Source organism: Poromitra crassiceps (genome assembly GCF_964638095.1).
Source record: "Poromitra crassiceps genome assembly, chromosome: 13".
In the NCBI taxonomy this organism is placed as follows: domain Eukaryota; kingdom Metazoa; phylum Chordata; class Actinopteri; order Beryciformes; family Melamphaidae; genus Poromitra; species Poromitra crassiceps.
The window spans coordinates 27671190-27692288 of record NC_139644.1 but is presented as its reverse complement, the minus strand read 5'-3'; the positions used below and the strand labels follow the sequence as shown (position 1 = coordinate 27692288).

Sequence of the window (21099 nt, the reverse complement as noted above, 5' to 3'; positions counted from 1 at the left end):
TATTTTTTTTTTTTTTATTTTTTTTTAGTACAACTCGAAGTTGCTCAAATGTCCTGGAGCCCTTGGCTCTCTCCGTGGCCGTGTTAGTCTCTGTGAACCTGCCGGTGGGCCTGACCCCACCTGCAGTGTCTCTGGTGCTTCAAGTCTCTGAGTGGGGCCCGCCCGGTCATGGCCGGACGCCCCTCTCTGTGGAAACCGATTCCTTCTTTCACTCTGTCTAAGTGAAACCGCTGGGCGGCCGAGATCTGGGGGAAGGGTGCACCCCCCCCGGTATGGGGCCAACCTGTCCCTGTGGAGTACCTTCTTGCCACCAAGTGGCATCTGCACCCGGTACACCACCTCCCCCATTCTCTCCATCACCCTGCATGGGCCTGTCCAGTGACAGTCCAGTTTAGGGCTACGCCCTTTTTTTCTCCGGGGTGTGTACACCCATACCAACTCCCCCCCCTGGAAATGGTTTCCCTTTGCCCTCACATCATAGTTCCTTTTTTGTCTCATGCCCGCTTTCTCTAGCTGGGTCCGAGCGAAGTTGTGAGCGGACTCTAATCGATCTTGTAGCCTCCTGGCATACTCTCTCCCCGGGGGAGCGTCCGGTGCATCCGGTGGCTTGCCGAACGCCATTTCTGCTGGTGTCCGCAGTTCTCGACCTAACATGAGCAGGGCGGGTGTGCAGGAGGTGGACTCGTGTGTTGCGGATCTGTAGGCCATGAGGATGAGAGGCAGGTGCGTGTCCCAGTCCCTCTGGTGCTCCTCCGTGAGGATGGCCAACTGCTTTTTCAGTGTCCTATTGAATCTTTCTACTAGGCCATCGCTCTGGGGGTGCAATGCTGTGGTCCGTGTCTTTCTAATGTTCAGTTTCTCGCACATGGTGGCGAACACTCGTGACTCGAAGTTTCTTCCTTGGTCACTGTGTAGGGTCTCTGGTGCTCCGAACCTACTGAACATGCCTGTGACTAGTGCGTCGACCACCGTCCCCGCCTCCTGGTCGGGCAGCGCGTATGCCTCTGGCCATTTTGTAAAGTAGTCCATAGCTACTAGGACGTATCGATTTCCACTCTCTGAGCGTGGAAACGGCCCCATCACGTCTACCCCTACCCTCTCCATGGGGGCTCCTGCTGCTAGCTGTTGGAGCGGGGCGCGAGACTGGTCTAATGGCCCTTTGTACGCCGCGCAGAGGTCGCAGCGCCGACAGAAGTCCTGTACGTCTCTCCTCATCCTCCCCCAATAAAAGCCTTGTCTGATGCGACGGAGGGTTTTGCTCACCCCAAAGTGGCCCGCCCCTACTGTCCCATGGCAACTCCTGCACACCTCATCTCTCAGTGTCGTTGGCACTACTTTTCGCCACTTGTTTTCTCCCGTTGCTGGCTCTTTCCAGCACTTCATCAGCACTCCACTGTTCAATCTCAGGGTGTCAAACCCTGCCCACAGCCCTTTGGTTGTGTCGGTGGCCCCCGCCACCTCCTCCCATTGCGGCTTCTGGCCCGCTTCTACCCACTGCAGCACTGGTGACAGCTCCCTGTCGTTTTCCTGGTGGCCCTTCCAATCTGCTGCTTCTGCCATCCGCAGTGTCTTGCACACTGGCCCATCTCCCGTGTGGTTAGGGCAGATTCTAGCGTCTTCTTGGAGCTCCCTCTCTCTCCCCTCTCTCTTCTCACAGTACACACACCCCCTTTCCGCGCAGGGTCGTCGTGACAGGGCATCCGCATTTACGTGGTGTCTCCCTGCTCTGTGCTCTATGGTGAAGTTATAGTCCGCCATTCTCTCTAACCAGCGGCACACCTGTCCCTCCGGCTCCCAGAAGGACCACAACCACTGCAGCGCTGAGTGGTCGGTCCGTATGGTGAACTGAGGCTGTCCCAGGAGGTAGTATCTAAAGTGTCTCAGTGCTTCTACGACTGCTAGGAGCTCCCGGCGTGTGACGCAGTAGTTTCTTTCTGTCTTATCAAACGTCTTACTGAAATACCCCACCACCTGCTCCCCCTCCGGCCCTGCCTGGGACAGCACGGCCCCCATACCTCCATTGCTGGCATCAGTGTCTAATAGGAACGGCAGTGCGGGGTCTGGTGCTCTAAGCACGGGGGTCTTGGTCAGCGCTTTCTTGAGGGTTTCGAACGCTAGGTGGCATTTTGCTGTCCAGTCGAAGTCTGTGTTCTTTTCTTTAAGCCGGAACAGTGGCTCTGCGATGTCAGAAAATCCTTTTACAAACTTCCTGTAGTAGGATGCTAACCCTACGAAGCTCTCGAGTTCACTTTTGTCTCTGGGGGTGGGCCATTCTGAGACTGCCCGTGTTTTTTCCTCTAGAGTGCGGATGCCCCCCTCGCCGATGCCATGTCCCAAGAACTCTACCCTCTTCTTCAGGAAGTGGCACTTATCTGGGTGTAGCTTTAGACCCGCCGCTGCTATTTTCTGTAGGACTTTTCGTAATGCTCCCACCGCTGCCTGAAACGAGCCCCCGTGTGTCAAGATGTCATCTAAGTATACGACGCATTCTGTTTGGGGAATGTCCCCCAGCAGTTTCTCCATTAACCGCTCGAACGTTGCGGGTGCGTTACACAGCCCGAAACTGAGTACTCGAAACTGCCACAGTCCTCTCTCGGTACGGAAGGCGGTCTTTGGCTTGGCATCGTCGCAGAGGGGCACCTGCCAGTACCCACTGCGGAGGTCTAGGGAGGAGAACCAGGCTGACTCCCCCACTATGTCTAGTAGCTCCTCGATGACGGGCATCGGGTACGCGTCTTTTTTTGTCACTTTGTTCAGCCCTCTATAGTCTACGCAAAATCGCATCTTTGCGCTATTTTTCTTTTTTACCAACACTACTCCCGATGCCCATGGGCTCTCTGACGGCTCGATGATCCCTGCCCTCAGCATGTTTTCTACAGCTTCGTTCGCTATATCTCTTCTTGCTGCTGGAATTCGACGGGGATATGATCTGATGGGCTGCGCCCCTTCAGTGTCTATTTGGTGTTCTACCAGGTGAGTGCAGCCTAGTTCATCGTCCGTCATCGCGAAAATGTCTTTGTACTCTTCTAGTACTCTCCACAGTTCGTCGCTCTGTTGTGGTTCTAACCCCTCGCTCTGACGTTGGTGTAGTGTCCTGAGCATTTCTAACCTCTCTGTCTCTCCCTCTGCCTGTTGCATTGGCTGAGGGCAAGTGTTTGGAGGTGGGCTAGGGGCGTGGTTTTGGGGGGGGGTTGGGTCTGCTAGGTGGGGTTCATGCTCTACGGTGACGCGGTACACGGTGATGTTGTTAACGTTAGGCCGTTCCCTTGGAACGGTGGGCGGTTGGCTCATTTGGACTACCGTTCCTTCTGCAAATGTCAATGTGCTTCTTCCTAGGTCTACTGTGCATTTGTTCATCGTTAAGTAGTCTTCCCCCAGGATGCAAGGCCCCGCCATTTCTACCACCCACACCGGAAAGTCCACTGTCTGTCCCCCCACTGTTATCATTACGTGTCCCCTCCCCCTCATTGGCATTAACTCACCGGACACTGTTCTTAGCAGCTGTGCTGCTGGCTGCTCCAGGCGCATCCCCTCGGGCATCATGTTGACGTTCACCAGCGTCGCCGTACACCCCGTGTCCACCAGGGCGGCGCAGTATCTCCCTTGTAGGTAGGCTGGAACATGGCATCGGTTCATCGCGCGCGGCCCGCTCTGCATGTTGACAGCTCCGGCGATGTCGTCTACTTCGGGGCACGGCGGAGCCCCACCTCTCTGTTGCTGTCGGTGGGCTCCCTCCTGCGACGCTGTGGCTACGGGGACTGTGGCATCGTAGACCCGTCTCGCCCCATCTGGACGGGCCCCGTACCGTTTCCCTGGTTCCACGTTCTCCGGCGGGCAGTCTGCATCCCGATGACCGGGACGCCCACATCCCCAGCAGATCATGCTCCCTCTAGCCCAGCTGTTGTTCCGCTGGGTGGGCTGTCGAGCGGGGTTGGGCTGCAGGGTCGCTCTGCGGAGCAGTTGTTCTTTGAGTTGTTGTACTGACTCGGACAGTTCTTTCACCATGTTGCCTTGTTCTGCCAAAGCCGTCTTCCACGCTGGCTCTTCTTGTATCGGGCTTTCCGCTGCCATTCTCGCTACGGGGACAGCTCTCCCCTCTTCGCTGTTCATGGTCCAGCCCTCTACTGTCTCTCTTTCAAACGCCAGCTCTAGCGCTATTTCTAATGTCTTTGGCCGTTGCAGCATTACTTGCTCTCGTAGCCCTCGCGGCGCGATAGCCTGGACGAAGTAGTTTCGGGCTAGCTCGTCCAGTGCTTCTGGCGGCAGCCGGCTGTATACACGCCGGCTGAGGATCTCAATGTCTGTGGCTAGCGCCCGCAGCGACTCCCCTGGTCGTCTACGCCTGTTACACAGTTCTGCGACCATAATGCCTTCTTCTTTGCATCGTCCGAAACGCCTCCTCAGGGCCGCCATTACCACGTCTAAGTCTTTGGTGTCTGCCATTGCTGCTACACATGTTATAGCTTCACCCTCGAGTGACATTACCAGATGACTGGCTCTCTCTCCCCTCGACCAGCCATTCATTTCCGCTGCTACGTTGAACATTGTGCAATATGGCTCCCATTCGCCTTTACCGTTGAATTTTGGCGGGGTGATTTCCTTTCTTCCTCGCCGCCCGCCGTCCTTCGTCTCCTCGACCCGTGTCTCGTCTTTGTCTCCGGTTCTCCGGCTAGCTTCACCGGGCCGTGGCACAGCCTCCATTGCTACAGCGGTGTTGTCAACCCGCTCGATCTTCACTCTCACCGGCCTCGGCTCTTCCGCTCTCTCCGCCGCCTCGTTAGCCCATCTGCTAGCCTCTTTGAGCCGCGGGGTAGCTTCCGTGGCTACGGGGATATCGCCGTTTAGTTCGGATTTTATCATCACAAACCCCAGGCTTGCTGCTGCTATCCCCGCCTGGATCTCTGTGGTAGCGGCCGCGTCTACCCCGTCTTCTTTCTCCTCGGGTGCTTGGTAGTCCGCCCCGGCTCTTTCTCTTCCCGCCTCCCGCTTGAGTCTTTGCTTCTCTCTCTTCAGGAACTTGTTAACCATTTTTTTGCCGATTCTGGAGGTAATTCACCGTTTTAAACTTCTGACGCCAATGTAGCGTTCCTGATATTTCATGAGGCAGAGGCTTCTTGCTGGTACAGGTTCTTTATTCACAGTTATTCATATTCACAACTCTCCGCTGTTGTCATGCTCATAGATAGCAGCTTCCCCCTAGGCAGTGCGCGGAGACTGACTGCACATGCTCAGTCTCCGTCCGGAAGTGGTCCCACAGCATAGTGCTCCCCAACATAACACTCCCCCACACAGTTCCTATCTGTAGTGGAGACACTACCATTGCTCACCACTATGTGTGTACTGCTGATTCGCTACAGTATGCATGGGCCAACCACTCTGATAGCTTGGCTTAGCATAAATGCTACATGAAGGATTGACCATTTCTACAACTTCTACCACAGGATCATGTGTCGTCTTCCACATAAAGCAGACTTTAAAGCATCATCAGAGTGGAAATCTGAGAGAAAAAGTTCAGACTATTCCGGGGCTGGCTTATCCCGCAGGCATTTGGGATAGGGAATTAAGCCTGAGGGTAATGTCATATACATTCCCCGACAGCCAACAACTACAGCTGTACTCATACCATACTGTAATGATGTAACCTCAAGAAATCTTTCAAGGCAGTATTTCTACTGTAGTGCCAAAGCTCAGAGAGAACGGCTTCTGCTTCAGAGCAATATTTGATCGAACCCATGGGGCGACCACGCAACACATAGCAGGAAGACCTGGGACATCAGAGAAGGTAGCTGTTCAGTGACAACACATAGCAGGAAGACCTGGGGCATCAGAGAAGATAGCAGGAAGACCTGGGACATCAGAGAAGGTACAGTAGCTGGTCAGTGACTGGCTGAACAAACAGTCCATTCAATATTGCCATATTATTCAAGGGTTGTGGATGCTGCAGAGCCAAATCTCTAGCAACAAATCAACCCGGCTACAGAAAACCAAACCTCACAGAAGGGATTTGTAAAAAGCTCCAGAAAAATAAAAATGATCATTTGTCCTTGTGTCTCCATGTTCAGCAGCTCGTTTACAATGAGTCACTATATTTAACAAAGTATATTTCAAAGTATATTTCTGTCACTTTAGCCATTCATGCCATGAATAATAAATATGAGTGTACATGACTTCCTGACAGCCAATCAGTAGCCTGCTAGTCTACTGTATCACAGTGACTTGTACAGTGGTCAGGTATACAGTCAAGTCGATATGTAAACATTGCCCTTCCCTGCTCTGTCTCTCCCAACTTCACCCTGTAAGGAGGCGGGCTCTCTCACTCAGCACAGATTAAACAGCTCGCCGGGTAAAGGCCACCAGATCACCCCAGCCAGGGGAGAGGAGGGAAGGACAGGCTGGGATGGGACAGACATGGAGCCAGGGGAGAGGAGGGGAGGACTGGCTGGGATGGGACAGGAGGGGAGAGGATGGGAGGACAGGCTGGGATGGGACAGACAGGGAGTGTGTGCTTGAGATGATGGTTACCAGCCCCTTCTGAGAGAGAGAGAGACAGAGACAGAGAGAGAGTGGATGAAGAGGAAATAGGAAGAAAGGAGGAGGTGGGGCAGCAGTGGACACAGTTCACAATACATGTGGGTGAGAAAAAATAAGCCAATGAGTGAAATGACGAGGCTAGCTAGCCATGACGGCACCTGTCTGACCTCAACGTCCCCTTATCTTATTGTAAGAACAACTTAATCTAAAGTGGTCAACAGAGGTGTGCAGTGGAGTCAAACACAACCGTGTGACCCTGGGGTTTGTACACAGAAGAAGAAAATCATCAGCATATAATGCAACATGCATAGTGAAATGAATCGATGCAAATGTCTACTGAGATGTAAATGCTACTTTGTATACCGTAAATATCCGCGCTGTCACAGGAATCAATGGTCTTTCTCCCCACTCATTTGTTTATTGTTGTCACTGTCAGGTTCTATACAAAACGTTACCTGGCAACAAGTGTACTCCATCAAGCATGGTGCGAGGGCAAAAGCGTGTCATGATGTGGATAACGACAGAAGCAATCCACCACCATTAGCCAACAAACCCAATCTAGACAAAACCAGACGAGACAGAGCAGCTGCCAGGGCCTTGTTTAGCCAAGCCAGGAGGACGTTTATGTGTCTCCAGTCAGGAGCGGGTTGGACACACGGAGCTTTGGGGAAATACTTTAGCATTTCCCTGAAACACGTTACAGGGGTGTGACCGTCACCCAAATACAAAAGTTAGCAACTGACATTTTAGTGTTTTACTGAGTGTGCTGGCAACTACTCATGAGTGAGCAGTTTGGTCTCCAGAGTATTTATTTTCCACTGGATATATGAAGAGTGGACTAGCCATTAGCAATAAGTGAATCCCAGTGGCCAACCCCCCCTGGCTTTCCTCTGATGGGAAGTCAAGTGAAAAGCTGTAGTTGCTCGAATGGCCACTTGGGGGTTGGGGGCAGTAGGCATTCCCCCCATGTTAAAGTCGAGGTGAACCCGTTCGTCACGTGCATCTGAGTCCGTTTCAGACTGAAAACAAATTGAGAGGCGGACCATATACGGTGTCGATTATTTGATTTGACAATTCTGAGGACTGGCTTTGGCATTGGCCAATCCTGCCGTGTTCCACACCCAAATCGGGTGGGATTCAGCATGTTGTCGTGCTACGCGAGTGGGATCCGCGGAGTACCAGGCAGCCAGGCTGCTTCGTGGGGAGCGAGCGGACAATCCGATGCATGGGAGCTGCCCGCCCGCCTGGAAACTCCGAGAGACGACCCCTGACTGCCAGGGAGGCTGTCAGGCTCGGAGGCGCGCGCCATTATCGTTATAAATGTAAATAATATTCCTGGAATGCGTGTTTTAATGAGCCAGTTACATTTCTTTGCATTCTTAGAGATTATAGTTTTTGTTTTTTGTTCATGTTTCTAACAATTGGCCAAGTTAGTAGTTAGTTTATGGGATAGGAATTCTGCCAGATGACAGGCACTAGGCGCCATTTTCTCTTTCTTTTGGAAGAGAAAATTATCCTGAAATGAAGATTTGATTGACAGCTGCATGTCGTGATATGATTGGCTGAAATGGGGTAGAAATTTGATAGTACTAGGTGACATCAGCAAACTGTACATTACTGTTATCAATGAAATCTTGAAAAATGAACTTTTGATGTGAAAAAGTGTGAAAAACTAAAGAAATTTGAATTTTGTGATCTTTTTTTGCATACATTATTAAATAGGTGCACTACATACCCAGGTATAACTAAAAGAAAAGAAAAGTCATTTTTGGGTTCAGCTCGACTTTAAAGATGCCCGACTTTGTAACAGGATTAAACAGCTTTCCAGTCGGGGGCAAAACACGGTTTTGGTCTATATATCTAATTTCACCTTTTCATAACAACTGAAGGGGGGTCATTTTTTATATAACTCGCCCGATACTTTGGAGTAAAATAGATGATAGAAAAGGGAGTGATTGACAGATCGCCTGTCCAGTGATCGCGCAGCTTGCCGATCACGGACCAATAGCAGAGGGAGCTGCGGCTCAGGGAAACCCCCATCTCACGTGAGCTGCACAAGGACTCAACCCATTCCGTCCCACTTTGCTGATGAAAAATCAAGGTGGCGACGACCAACGAATCAACTCCAAACGGGGGACAGAAATCAATGGGATATAAGCTCTGTCCATATTTTTAGGTCAGTGGTGAATCCATGTCATCATGACATTATGTGGAACAGCAAAGTGGGATTATTATTAATTTAGGTAAAATGACTATTTCAGCTTAGATGTGCCATCATGCTGCTATTATGGCTATTACAGTTGCTCTTTGACAGTTCCTCAATTTCTATATACTGTAGTAATCTATGGTAGGTATGCATTAGACAGCAGATATACTGTAGTAATCTATAGGCTCTTTCACACCGGCCTTGAAAGCCGAAAAATGCACAGGAAATAGGATCCGCTCCTCCGATGTGAAAGTCGGAGCAACGCGCGTTGGTGGTAAATTGTTATACGCCTTTTGTCCCGGGAGCAAAGCTTGTCACAGCGCCGGTTTAGCGGGCAACCCGCCTGACTTGAAAGCGTCGGAGCAGCAAGGCGGAACAGACTGGCGTGCGGTCGTGTATCGTTCCAATTTTAGTATAGCCTACTCAATTGGAACGATACAGAGAAGACTGGCCTGCGGTCGTGTATCGTTCCAATTTTAGTAGGACACCATATCGATCTGCTTAGTCAGTGAATTTACTTCTATGAAATGTGTTGTATAGCCTAAATAAAGTTGGCTTTCCTTGAATGCAATTAATGCAACACTTCGCTGCCGGCGGAGCCCGTTTTGATATTAAGGCGAGCCCGCCCACCATGCGAGTGCACCTATCCTCCCTGCTCAGCGGACTAGGAGAAGGAGGGAAGTCTTGTTGTTGAATGAATTCGTTCATCATACAGTAGCCTAGGCTACACTAACCTATGAAAATACTCATTTGGGCTAGGAGGAGCTGGAAATCCCTCCGCTCGCCTTTCAATCCGGGAGCGGGGGATTTCACCTGAAAGTACACCGCAGCACGGGAATGTGGCCGTGCTGCTTGGCTCTGTGTGAAAGCAATTTCTGTGGCGAGGCTGCGAGCTTTGCGGGACTCCTAAACTGCAATTTTGCGTGATCTGTGTGTGAAAGAGCCTTATGGTAGTTAGTAATCTATGGTAGTTCTGCATTAGACAGCAGATATACTGTAGTAATCTATGGTAGTTCTGCATTAGACAGCAGATATATTGTAGTAATCTATGGTAGTTATGCATTAGACAGCAGATATACTGTAGTAATCTATGGTAGTTCTGTATTAGACAGCAGATATACTGTAGTAATCTATGGTAGTTCTGTATTAGACAGCAGATATATTGTAGTAATCTATGGTAGTTCTGTATTAGACAGCAGATATACTGTAGTAATCTATGGTAGTTCTGCATTAGACAGCAGATATACTGTAGTAATCTATGGTAGTTCTGTATTAGACAGCAGATATATTGTAGTAATCTATGGTAGTTCTGTATTAGACAGCAGATATACTGTAGTAATCTATGGTAGTTCTGTATTAGACAGCAGATATACTGTAGTAATCTATGGTAGTTCTGCATTAGACAGCAGATATACTGTAGTAATCTATGGTAGTTCTGCATTAGACAGCAGATATATTGTAGTAATCTATGGTAGTTCTGTATTAGACAGCAGATATATTGTAGTAATCTATGGTAGTTCTGCATTAGACAGCAGATATACTGTAGTAATCTATGGTAGTTCTGTATTAGACAGCAGATATATTGTAGTAATCTATGGTAGTTCTGTATTAGACAGCAGATATACTGTAGTAATCTATGGTAGTTCTGTATTAGACAGCAGATATATTGTAGTAATCTATGGTAGTTCTGTATTAGACAGCAGATATACTGTAGTAATCTATGGTAGTTCTGTATTAGACAGCAGATATACTGTAGTAATCTATGGTAGTTCTGTATTAAACAGCAGATATATTGTAGTAATCTATGGTAGTTCTGTATTAGACAGCAGATATACTGTAGTAATCTATGGTAGTTCTGTATTAGACAGCAGATATATTGTAGTAATCTATGGTAGTTCTGTATTAAACAGCAGATATATTGTAGTAATCTATGGTAGTTCTGTATTAGACAGCAGATATACTGTAGTAATCTATGGTAGTTCTGTATTAGACAGCAGATATACTGTAGTAATCTATGGTAGTTCTGTATTAGACAGCAGATATACTGTAGTAATCTATGGTAGTTCTGTATTAGACAGCAGATATACTGTAGTAATCTATGGTAGTTCTGTATTAAACAGCAGATATATTGTAGTAATCTATGGTAGTTCTGTATTAGACAGCAGATATACTGTAGTAATCTATGGTAGTTCTGTATTAGACAGCAGAGAAACTAAGGCTGTTCCCTCCTTGAGGCGCAGGAGTTCATGTGACAATGTCAGTATGTGCTGTTTGAACAACAGTGTTGAATGATTTAAAATCAGTTCTCCTTTGCTTCTGGCAAACCGTAAATCAGCATACAAGTAAACACGTCATGCTGTGTTATGAGAGAAAGAGAGAGTGAGTGAGAGAGAGAGCTAGAGAGAGAGAGAGAGAGCTAGAAAGAGAGAGAGAGAGAGAGAGAGAGAGAGAGAGAGAGAGAAAGCTATAGAGGGGTAGACACAGACAGCTATTGTTTGGTTTCTTTCTGTTTCCATAATCCATTCGGTAAAGAAAGAAAAGATGAGTCAGGCTCCTGTGTGTGTGTGTGTGTGTGTGTGTGTGTGTGTGTGTGTGTGTGTGTGTGTGTGTGTGTCCGTGTGCGTGTGGAGAGACAGAAACTTGCGTAAGATTACATAAAGAAAAACAAAACAATGACATGGAGAAAGGCAAGCTAGTTTGCAGAATATAACTTGTCTTGGTAATGCTCAAACTGCCTAGAACAAAGGTCAAACCACACACATTTGACTTTGGTTTGATCCCTGTTTGCTCCATCCTAACTTCACTTCAGTAACTACCGGTAGTAGTTTTCTACTATTTGGACTCATCTGGATGGCAGTAATGCAAGTTAGGCAAAGGCACAACTTTGACAATCAAGACCAGCAATAATCAATGAAAGCTGAGCTCACAAAAAAGCAAATGAATGGTAATAGTATGCTGTTGGTTTCAAATGGTCTCGACTAGCATACACATGTACAGCCTGCATTACAACTATTGTGCCTTATCTGTGTAGAATAGATCAAAACAAAATGATAAATATATTTATACCATGGTCTGGGTGAATACTCTGCAGGTTGGCTGCAGGGTGTCCATTAAAAAGTGATAATGTACAGTTGGTAAAGTCGTTCAGCCAAATGGTCTGTTCACCATTCATATCAATGCGCCATAGTTTCAACAGTGTTATATATATATATATATATATATATATATATATATATATATATATATATATATATATATATATATATATATATATATATATATATATATATAAATAAATAATAGTGTCATAATGCATTGGGGAACCAGGCAAATCTAGTTTGAAGTGTGGTCCGCACATCTTGCCAGATTTTATGCACGTTACCAACAGCTATGAAGACCTTCTATAAAGCATGAATTGATGTTAATGCTTAAAGGAAACGAAGGGAATATCGTCTGCCAGTCAAATAGTGTCTGATAACGACATTAAACAACAATGAACGTGTGCAAACAAACACTCCCTGCTCTCAGTTGACTTTATGAGCAACATTTTGCTAGTAGAATGCAAAGTGGCCCACAGCTCTTCCACCGTTTTTGACTACGGGCACAATAACCCTGCATCTGCATCAGCCACCTGACACACTGTAAAACATCAGCCACCTGACACACTGTAAAACATCAGCCATCTGACACACTGTAAAACATCAGCCATCTGACACACTGTAAAACATCAGCCACCTGACACACTGTAAAACATCAGCCATCTGACACACTGTAAAACATCAGCCATCTGACACACTGTAAAACATCAGCCACCTGACACACTGTAAAACATCAGCCACCTGACACACTGTAAAACATCAGCCACCTGACACACTGTAAAACATCAGCCATCTGACACACTGTAAAACATCAGCCACCTGACACACTGTAAAACATCAGCCATCTGACACACTGTAAAACATCAGCCATCTGACACACTGTAAAACATCAGCCATCTGACACACTGTAAAACATCAGCCACCTGACACACTGTAAAACATCAGCCACCTGACACACTGTAAAACAATAACCCTGCATCTGCATCAGCCACCTGACACACTGTAAAACAAGCTTGGATTATGTCAAGTGCGCTGGACGCCATTTCAACTGGACAGAACCATCAAAGGACATTGTGCGTGTGCTGGTCGAGAGCCCCTCATTAGCACTTAATACTCTTCCAATCTTGGGCTAAATAAGAATTGCAGCGTTCTCCTGATATTCTCTGAAGAAGCCACCATGCCTCTTTATAAAACGACTTGGGAGGAGAGCTGCTGCTGGCCAGCAGACATGCAAGCTTTGAAACCACGAGGTGGGCTCTTCTCTTCTGATTGTGGTGTCAGGTTCCTGCAGCAGCAAAGGCTGAGTTGCACCTCAAATACAGTAAGCTACAATAAGCTAAGATATGGAGAAGTGTGAAGACACGTGCTGTTTGCAACAAGCCCCAAACTGGTGTTGGTCATAATGTGCTAGTCCTTCAGGTGTTGTTCCTTGTTTGGACTGGAGAAGGTTCCAAGTCAAGATATTTTGTGTGCTTTGAATGAAAAGGGTTTGAACTCTGACAGAGGAGGGTGGGTGGAGTTTGAAGGAATGAAGCTAGAAAGGAAGTAGGAAGGAGGAAGAGGTGCACCAATCTTCCTATGCCTCTCAAGAGTATCTGGTTTCTGGTTGGCGACGCGTCACCGGAGCTCAGGTTTCCAACAGGCCAACTTCACTATAAGTCCACAAAGGCAGGCTGAGAGGCTGGATGCAGACACTGACCATCACAGGCAGGCTGAGAGGCTGGATGCAGACACTGACCATCACAGGCAGGCTGAGAGGCTGGATGCAGACACTGAGCATCACAGGCAGGTCAAGAGGTATGCAGACACTGACCATCAGAGGCAGGTTGAGAGGCTGGATGCAGACACTGACCATCAGAGGCAGGCTGAGATGCTGGATGCAGACACTGAGCATCACAGGCAGGCTGAGAGGCTGGATGCAGACACTGAGCATCACAGGCAGGCTGAGAGGCTGGATGCAGACACTGACCATCACAGGCAGGCTGAGAGGCTGGATGCAGACACTGAGCATCACAGGCAGGCTGAGAGGCTGGATGCAGACACTGACCATCAGAGGCAGGCTGAGAGGCTGGATGCAGACACTGAGCATCACAGGCAGGCTGAGAGGGTGGATGCAGACACCTGTGTGCAGCAATCATCTCCTCTGGCAAAAAGGAGACTTCAGCAAGAAAACTCTGCTTCATACTCATCCCCTAAGCACAGTCTCTCTGTTGCAGTGTGTGAAACCCTGACAGGAGTCAGTTCCTGTCTCTTCACAGGTGTGACGTGCTGCTGGATGATGTGGATCTGCAGCAGTACAGAAGTCAGCTGCATCGCTGCTGGACTCACCTGCTCCAATAGATTAGAAGAGGCTGTTTGCACTATTCACCCCCTGCTATACACAATCCCTCATTATGACTCAGAGACTAAACTGATCTGTTATCAGAGTAGGGTTTCTCTCTCTCTCTCTCTCTCTCTGTCTCTGTGTGTGTGTGATACACACATAGACATACACACACCTACACACGCAGATGGATTAGTGCAGTGTGTCCAGAGCAGAGGCCATGCAGGGGTGAATTTGACTCAGCAGGAGGCGACGTCATGACCTCACCACCCTAACCTAAACCTGTTTTGTAATACAAAAAAAAAACGACACAGCGGTTTGCCATCACACATGCCAGAGCCTCTTCTTCTCAGCCGCTGTTATCCAAACAGCAAGGAGCGACTAGACAGAGAGAGAGTGCATCACCTCGCCTGTGAGCTGAACACATCTTCTAACCTGCAGTGGAGAAAGCACTGTGCGCTACTAGAGAGCTGCCGCCACGTCTGATTACTTTCACATTCACTTCTGGCAAAATAAGCCTGCGATGTGGAAAGACCTCGGACCATCCTAAAACACAATGGACTACTTTGTAGCATAGTGTACACAGCCACATACATACAGCATTAACTATTGAAAATGACAGGAGACTCGCCTTACAACAGCCAGCGGCCCCTCTCATTGTGCGTGTGGCTGAATTTAATCAGCTGCGTTTCTGCACAAATCAACAGGGGAGCCGAGGCATACAGTGGTTAAATGAAAGTGTGCCCCTAGTGGCACACAGTGAGGGAAGATGCCAGACATCTGCAAACTGCAAATTACCTTCTGGGGACGGAACCCTTGGGGGATGGATAGAAAACAGGGGACACACAAACACTCTGTGTCACAGTGTATTACTAAGGTACTGTCACACTTAAATAGGCTCATTTCACAGCAACCTCTTCAGGTGGTAAAGCAGGGAGTAAAGCAGGTCACAGGTGTAATCATTAACATTAACGAGGGCCCAGGCAGTGTAACACCTAAACGGAAGGATAATTAATGGTATTGGTTACACCTGCTTTATTTCCTGCTTTTACCACCTCAAAACGGTTGCTGTGAAATGGGTCCATGGAGCTCTGTAGTACGTCCCATCATCGGCTTGAATTATGGTGCTAGTACTAATTAAAAAATATATTGCAGCTGCTGTCATTTGACAGCTACTTCCTGGCTTGCGGACCTCAGATGAGCATTCACATAATTGGCAAATGAGGAGAAATCATTAACCTGTAACTCTACATATTATGGTCACAGGGCTGACATATGTACAGTAAGAGAGATGATCCTGAAAATGTCTTTCAGCCAATTATTCAGCGATTACTGGTAAATTGCGGCTTACAGATGTGCCACTTAGAAACCTGGCCATAATTTAGTTTAGAGGTCCAAGACGATCTATTTCCACAGTGTGCAGATTTACAATTTCCCATTTGGATGATCCAAAGCAACGTACAAATTTGATTTTTATACAACACAAGTAAGGATCTAGTCTAGAACATGTATCATAAAACCAAGTTCTGATGCAACATGACATATGTGCTACAAGGCAATGCATAGAGTTCACAGAGGCTGATGAAGATTTTTTTAATTATTATTATTACTATATTACACATTCCATCAGGTGAGAAGGTGCTCACCAAAGACCTGGGTCTTTAGCCTTTACATTTTCCCGGGTTGATCCCAGTAGAGGGCTAGGTGTCAGGATAAAACAGCTACTTACCCAATTCTCTGGAGACCGGAGACACTGCAGCATTCTCCCCAATCTTATTCACTGCATCAAAATACAACCGTCCAGCCAGGGTCATTGCTGGGGAAATAAAGAATTCAATGTTAATGTTTGTCAAAATAGTTAGTATAGATTAAGTATCTGTGGACAACCACTAATAGACACTGAAACATTGAATAATCTGTTTTCTTGTGATATAGAGTGGGCGAAAGAGGCTTCATCTTATTTAACCTTCAGTTATGCAGGGAAAGTCAGCAACCACCCCGCTTCACATTCACACTGTTACACTCATTCACACCTGGGCGCCCAGGACAAAAACAACCTTCTACTGCTGCCACTGTACAGCTCCACTGGAGCTAAAACAACCTTCTACTGCTGCCACTGTACAGCTCCAATGGAGCTAAAACAACCTTCTACTGCTGCCACTGTACAGCTCCACTGGAGCTAAAACAACCTTCTACTGCTGCCACTGTACAGCTCCACTGGAGCTAAAACAACCTTCTACTGCTGCTACTGTACAGCTCCACTGGAGCTAAAACAACTTTCTACTGCTGCCACTGTACAGCTCCACTGGAGCTAAAACAACCTTCTACTGCTACTGTACAGCTCCACTGGAGCTAAAACAACCTTCTACTGCTGCTACTGTACAGCTCCACTGGAGCTAAAACAACCTTCTACTGCTGCTACTGTACAGCTCCACTGGAGCTAAAACAACCTTCTACTGCTGCTACTGTACAGCTCCACTGGAGCTAAAACAACCTTCTACTGCTGCCACTGTACAGCTCCACTGGAGCTAAAACAACCTTCTACTGCTGCCACTGTACAGCTCCACTGGAGCTAAAACAACCTTCTACTGCTGCCACTGTACAGCTCCACTGGAGCTAAAACAACCTTCTACTGCTGCCACTGTACAGCTCCACTGGAGCTAAAACAACCTTCTACTGCTGCCACTGTACAGCTCCACTGGAGCTAAAACAACCTTCTACTGCTGCCACTGTACAGCTCCACTGGAGCTAAAACAACCTTCTACTGCTGCCACTGTACAGCTCCACTGTACAGCTCCACTGGAGCTAATCTACTGCTTCCACTGTACAGCTCCACTTGAGCTAAGAGACAAAGTGTCCCGCTCAACAGCAGCTCAATGGTGAAAGACTTCCCCATCCAGTCCTGAGATTCAAACCAGCAACCTTCTGGCCACAAGCCGATTTCCTTTTTTTTTACTATGGGGTCACGAGCCCATAATAATGTCAAAACACTCACCAGCCACTGATTTCTCATAGCTCTTGCCCAGGTTGACCAGGTTCCTCAGTCCAGGGTTGAACTGTTCCATCACATTCTGAGAGAGCGGAGACAAAAGGAGAAATAATTAACCAGAATTTGATGATAGATCTTCTCGTATATTTTCTTGAAACACAAATGAGCCAGTGGTGATTGGCCAACTGAATAACTGAATGCCATCATCAGATGTGAATGTGATTAATAGGGACTGAGAGGATGGCACACACAGTCATCACAGACCGTGTTATTGCTACTTGCAGCCACTGACTAAACATTAACCAGCGCTTGGCCTGTGACCTACAGGCACATTTCAGCTGCATGCCATGACGATTACTCCTCTCCTGTCTGATAGAGAATGTCACAGAAGGAAACAAGGATGTGAGATAGAAACAGGCAAACGAAACAGAAACTGAAGCACAACATAGAAGTAAGACAGCAAAAATAGGAAAAGAAAAAGAGGACAGACCAAAGAAAGTGATTGACACCAGGCGTGGCCTGCATTTTTTTTTTTTTTTTTTTGGGTGTGTGCCCGCAGTCAGGCCACTCACTGAACAGCAGGCCAGGCAGGCCACTGCTCATTTCTGGACTCTTGTGTTGGAGCCTTGAGTTTTCCATTGCTCAACACTTGGCTATATAGGGCCTATAGCTATAGGCTATAGAGACTAAAACCATTGTTGGCCTAATTTTTCAGAAACAAAGGTTGGAGCTTGAGCAGAACACACTACCATGTGTTTAATGTTAGGGGCTTGCTTAAACAGGAAGATGTTTAATGAAACTGAGAATATGTTGATGTTTATTATTATTGTTATTATGACGTGTAGTTCTTAAGCCTGTGGAGAATAACGCAGTATGCACCATCTGATCACTCTTCCTTAAATAAAGTTTGCTGTGAAGCGTTTGTACAGAGGCATGTTTTTGGATTTACTTCTTCATATTATACTTGCAGTTATCTAGGCAATGTTGATGTTTCTATTAGTGAACAAATAGGTAACATGTATCATCGCGTTAGCATTATATTCACTAAATCTTGCTTCAAACGACCCAAATTGGGCTTCAAACGGCCCAAATTTTTCGCGCCGCCCCCCGTATTGGCCTGGCCTGCTTGGTATAAATGCCCAGCCTGAATTATGATCCCAGTCCGCCCCTGATTGACACTGTGAGTGAAAAGGAAGTCCAGAGGAAAGCAAAGCTTGGATGAATATTTAAACATTCCCACTACCCCATTGTGGGTTTTTCAATGGGTAAAAACTAGTGGGAGGGTGGGGTCTCTCCATTCAAAATCATTCCTTGAGCTATTCTTTCTTGCCATGTCCGATGTTGACCTGGTTATCACTCGTATCTATATTGACCTGGTTATCACTCGTATCTATACGGCTTGGGATGATAAGGATTGGGCTGAGGTTGACACCCAAGCCCAGAATCCAGGAAGTGATAAGTAAAAGCTCAGCAAACGCACCGTACGCAGAAACTCTGTTTCACGAGCCTTGCCCTGTTCCCTCACCTGTAACGTGAGCTGTGGGAATTCAGAGCTCTGGCAATAAGTGACATATGGTGTCGTATACTGTCACCCTCATGACAGGATACAACAGAGGAAATGACACCTCGCTCTCATTGAAGAGGCTCCTCTGATTTATAGCATACCTGTATATCAATTCAGAACAGTTAGTCAGATCTGTCATATAATACGGCAAATAGATGATCTCATGAAGAAATGAGAAATCTTGTCTGATTTCAGAGGGTTAGGGTTAGGGTCATGAAATATATGGTTCCCTCTGGAAAGTCTTTGGGCATTATAGACAGTACAATGGAGCGCTAATTGGCTAACCTACTAATTGGCTGCACTACTGGTGTAAACATGCAGTATTCAGCAGAGCCGAGGAAAACAGTTAACCAGTGCTGCGAGCCAGAGGTGACGGCTGTGGAGGAGCTTGCTGTATAATCTTACCACAACACACAACCAGCTAAATTATTAAACCTGGGAGTCTTCTTCCTGCATTTCATCACAGCAAGGAGGAGCCGTGGGGGCTGTCCCGCCAGCCAGGGGAACAAAGAATAACAGCTATTCAAGAAGGCTCAATTAAGACAAGTTACAGAAGATAAGACACATTCCTCGTATGTAATCTTGCATAATATATAAAGTGATTCTGATTGTAAAATGTGGCTGAAAAAGCATTCAATTTTTTGTGTAACACACACACACAAACACACACACACACACACACACACACACACACACACACACACACACACACACACACTGCCACCTGTTGAGTGAGGTGTGCATGCCTTGGCCACGGTTGTGATGTGGATGGCTCCTATCCAATTGTTTTGCTCAGTTATTTGATTTCACCCAAATGCAGCCACTAAGCACACTGCTGTATGCAATTAGAAGCAAGTAAGGCTTTCTTTTGAAGACGGTGCAGAGAATGGATCAGTAATTATACAGCACTGAAGCACCTGCTAATCTGTAGTAATTAAATTCAAGCTGATTAGTGGAAGAGCGATGCACCAGAACACACACTACAGCCTAATATCATGGATAGTGGTTTTTCATGAGCGACTGAGTGACAGTCTGAGGGTGTGGCCAGAGACAATGTGTGACAGTCTGAGGGTGTGGCCAGATGCAATGAGTGACAGCCTGAGGGTGTGGCCATTCTCTCCAAAGCACTGTGATCCATAACCATTAGCAGTCAAATGCTGGCTCTAAGAAAGTCAGTGAATTCCAAGCACAAAGTGTTGACAGCTGCTCCGACTGCTTCTGAAGGAAAATCATTGCAGGTCTTCCCACACCGTGCTGTTTCTATACTTGGGGTATATTTGGTGATATAGAGCTGAATGTAAAGATGGGGAAACTATGATCTCAGCTTGGTGATCACCATATGGCAAATAGCCTATAGAAATATAAAGAAAAACATGTTAAGGCGAATATACCCTACATTATAAACAAAATAATTGTGTTTTCAGAAAAGCAAACATCTATGTTTTTATTCATTGACTCTTCATGAAGGCTAACACTTTTTGATGCCATTTACTGTGACGTAGCCTATATGACTCTATCTATCTATCTATCTATCTATCTATCTATCTATCTATCTATCTATCTATCTATCTATCTATATTCTAGCCTATCTCAGCCTAGAAAGGAAGGTAAAGTGAGTTCAGGTGAATCACTCTCCACATCCCTGGGCAAATTACCTTAAACTAAAATGAATAAATTATGGACTATAATTTTGGACACACACACACACACACACACACACACACACACACACACACACACACACACACTCACAGAGAGGACTATTTTCTGGCGTGGTGGTCGCACCTGTTGTGTTCGCATCACTCACCTTGTATGTGCTCTCGGTGAGCTTGCTCACCTCGTCGGGGTCCCTCGACATGTTTATATCCCTCACGACGTCCGACGAAGGACAAAACAACACAAAAAACCAAGAAGGTCCACTCGCCGACACACACCCGGGGGAAAGTGACCAAACCTACGGACGCGTCAAATTCCTCATAGCCAGCAGAGGAGACGCAAGACGCGCATACCAAGCGAGACGATCAAACTGTGAGATAAAAAGAAAACAAATGTAGCCCGACAGCTGTCTGGGCGTGTGCTGAGTGTGTCAGTGTGCGCACAAAAAGCTGAGCTGTCAAACTTGTAGGTGGTTTAGTTAAAGGGAAGGGGAGGAGGCCGGTAGGTAAGAAAGGTGCACAGGTGTCAAACCACACTTAACACAACAAACAAGACTTCCGCTTATAGCTTTCAAATTAAAAGTTATTGAAAAGCATTTTATGTTATTAAAAAGGCATAAAATGGTCGTTCATTTATCACTGGGCACTAGAGCAGAAATTCGCAGCTTTGGGGAACAATATTGACTCTATGGATTAAAAATGATGTAGGCTATTTTATATACTTTAAAACAAA

At 46.9% G+C, this 21099-nt stretch overlaps 1 protein-coding gene across 1 annotated transcript in view; it reads right to left on the bottom strand.

Moving 5' to 3' along the window:
* baiap2l1b (BAR/IMD domain containing adaptor protein 2 like 1b) overlaps window positions 1–20754 on the bottom strand; it is a 67577-nt gene extending 46823 nt beyond the window's left edge. Inside the window, exons 1-3 of the mRNA XM_083648854.1 lie at window positions 20519–20754; window positions 17154–17229; window positions 15888–15974 (exon numbers count right to left, since the gene is read on the bottom strand). Coding sequence (XP_083504980.1) covers window positions 15888–15974; window positions 17154–17229; window positions 20519–20569 — 214 coding nt within the window. The 5' untranslated portion in view covers window positions 20570–20754. The remainder of the gene's footprint in view (window positions 1–15887; window positions 15975–17153; window positions 17230–20518) is intronic.
* Window positions 20755–21099: the final 345 nt, after the last annotated feature.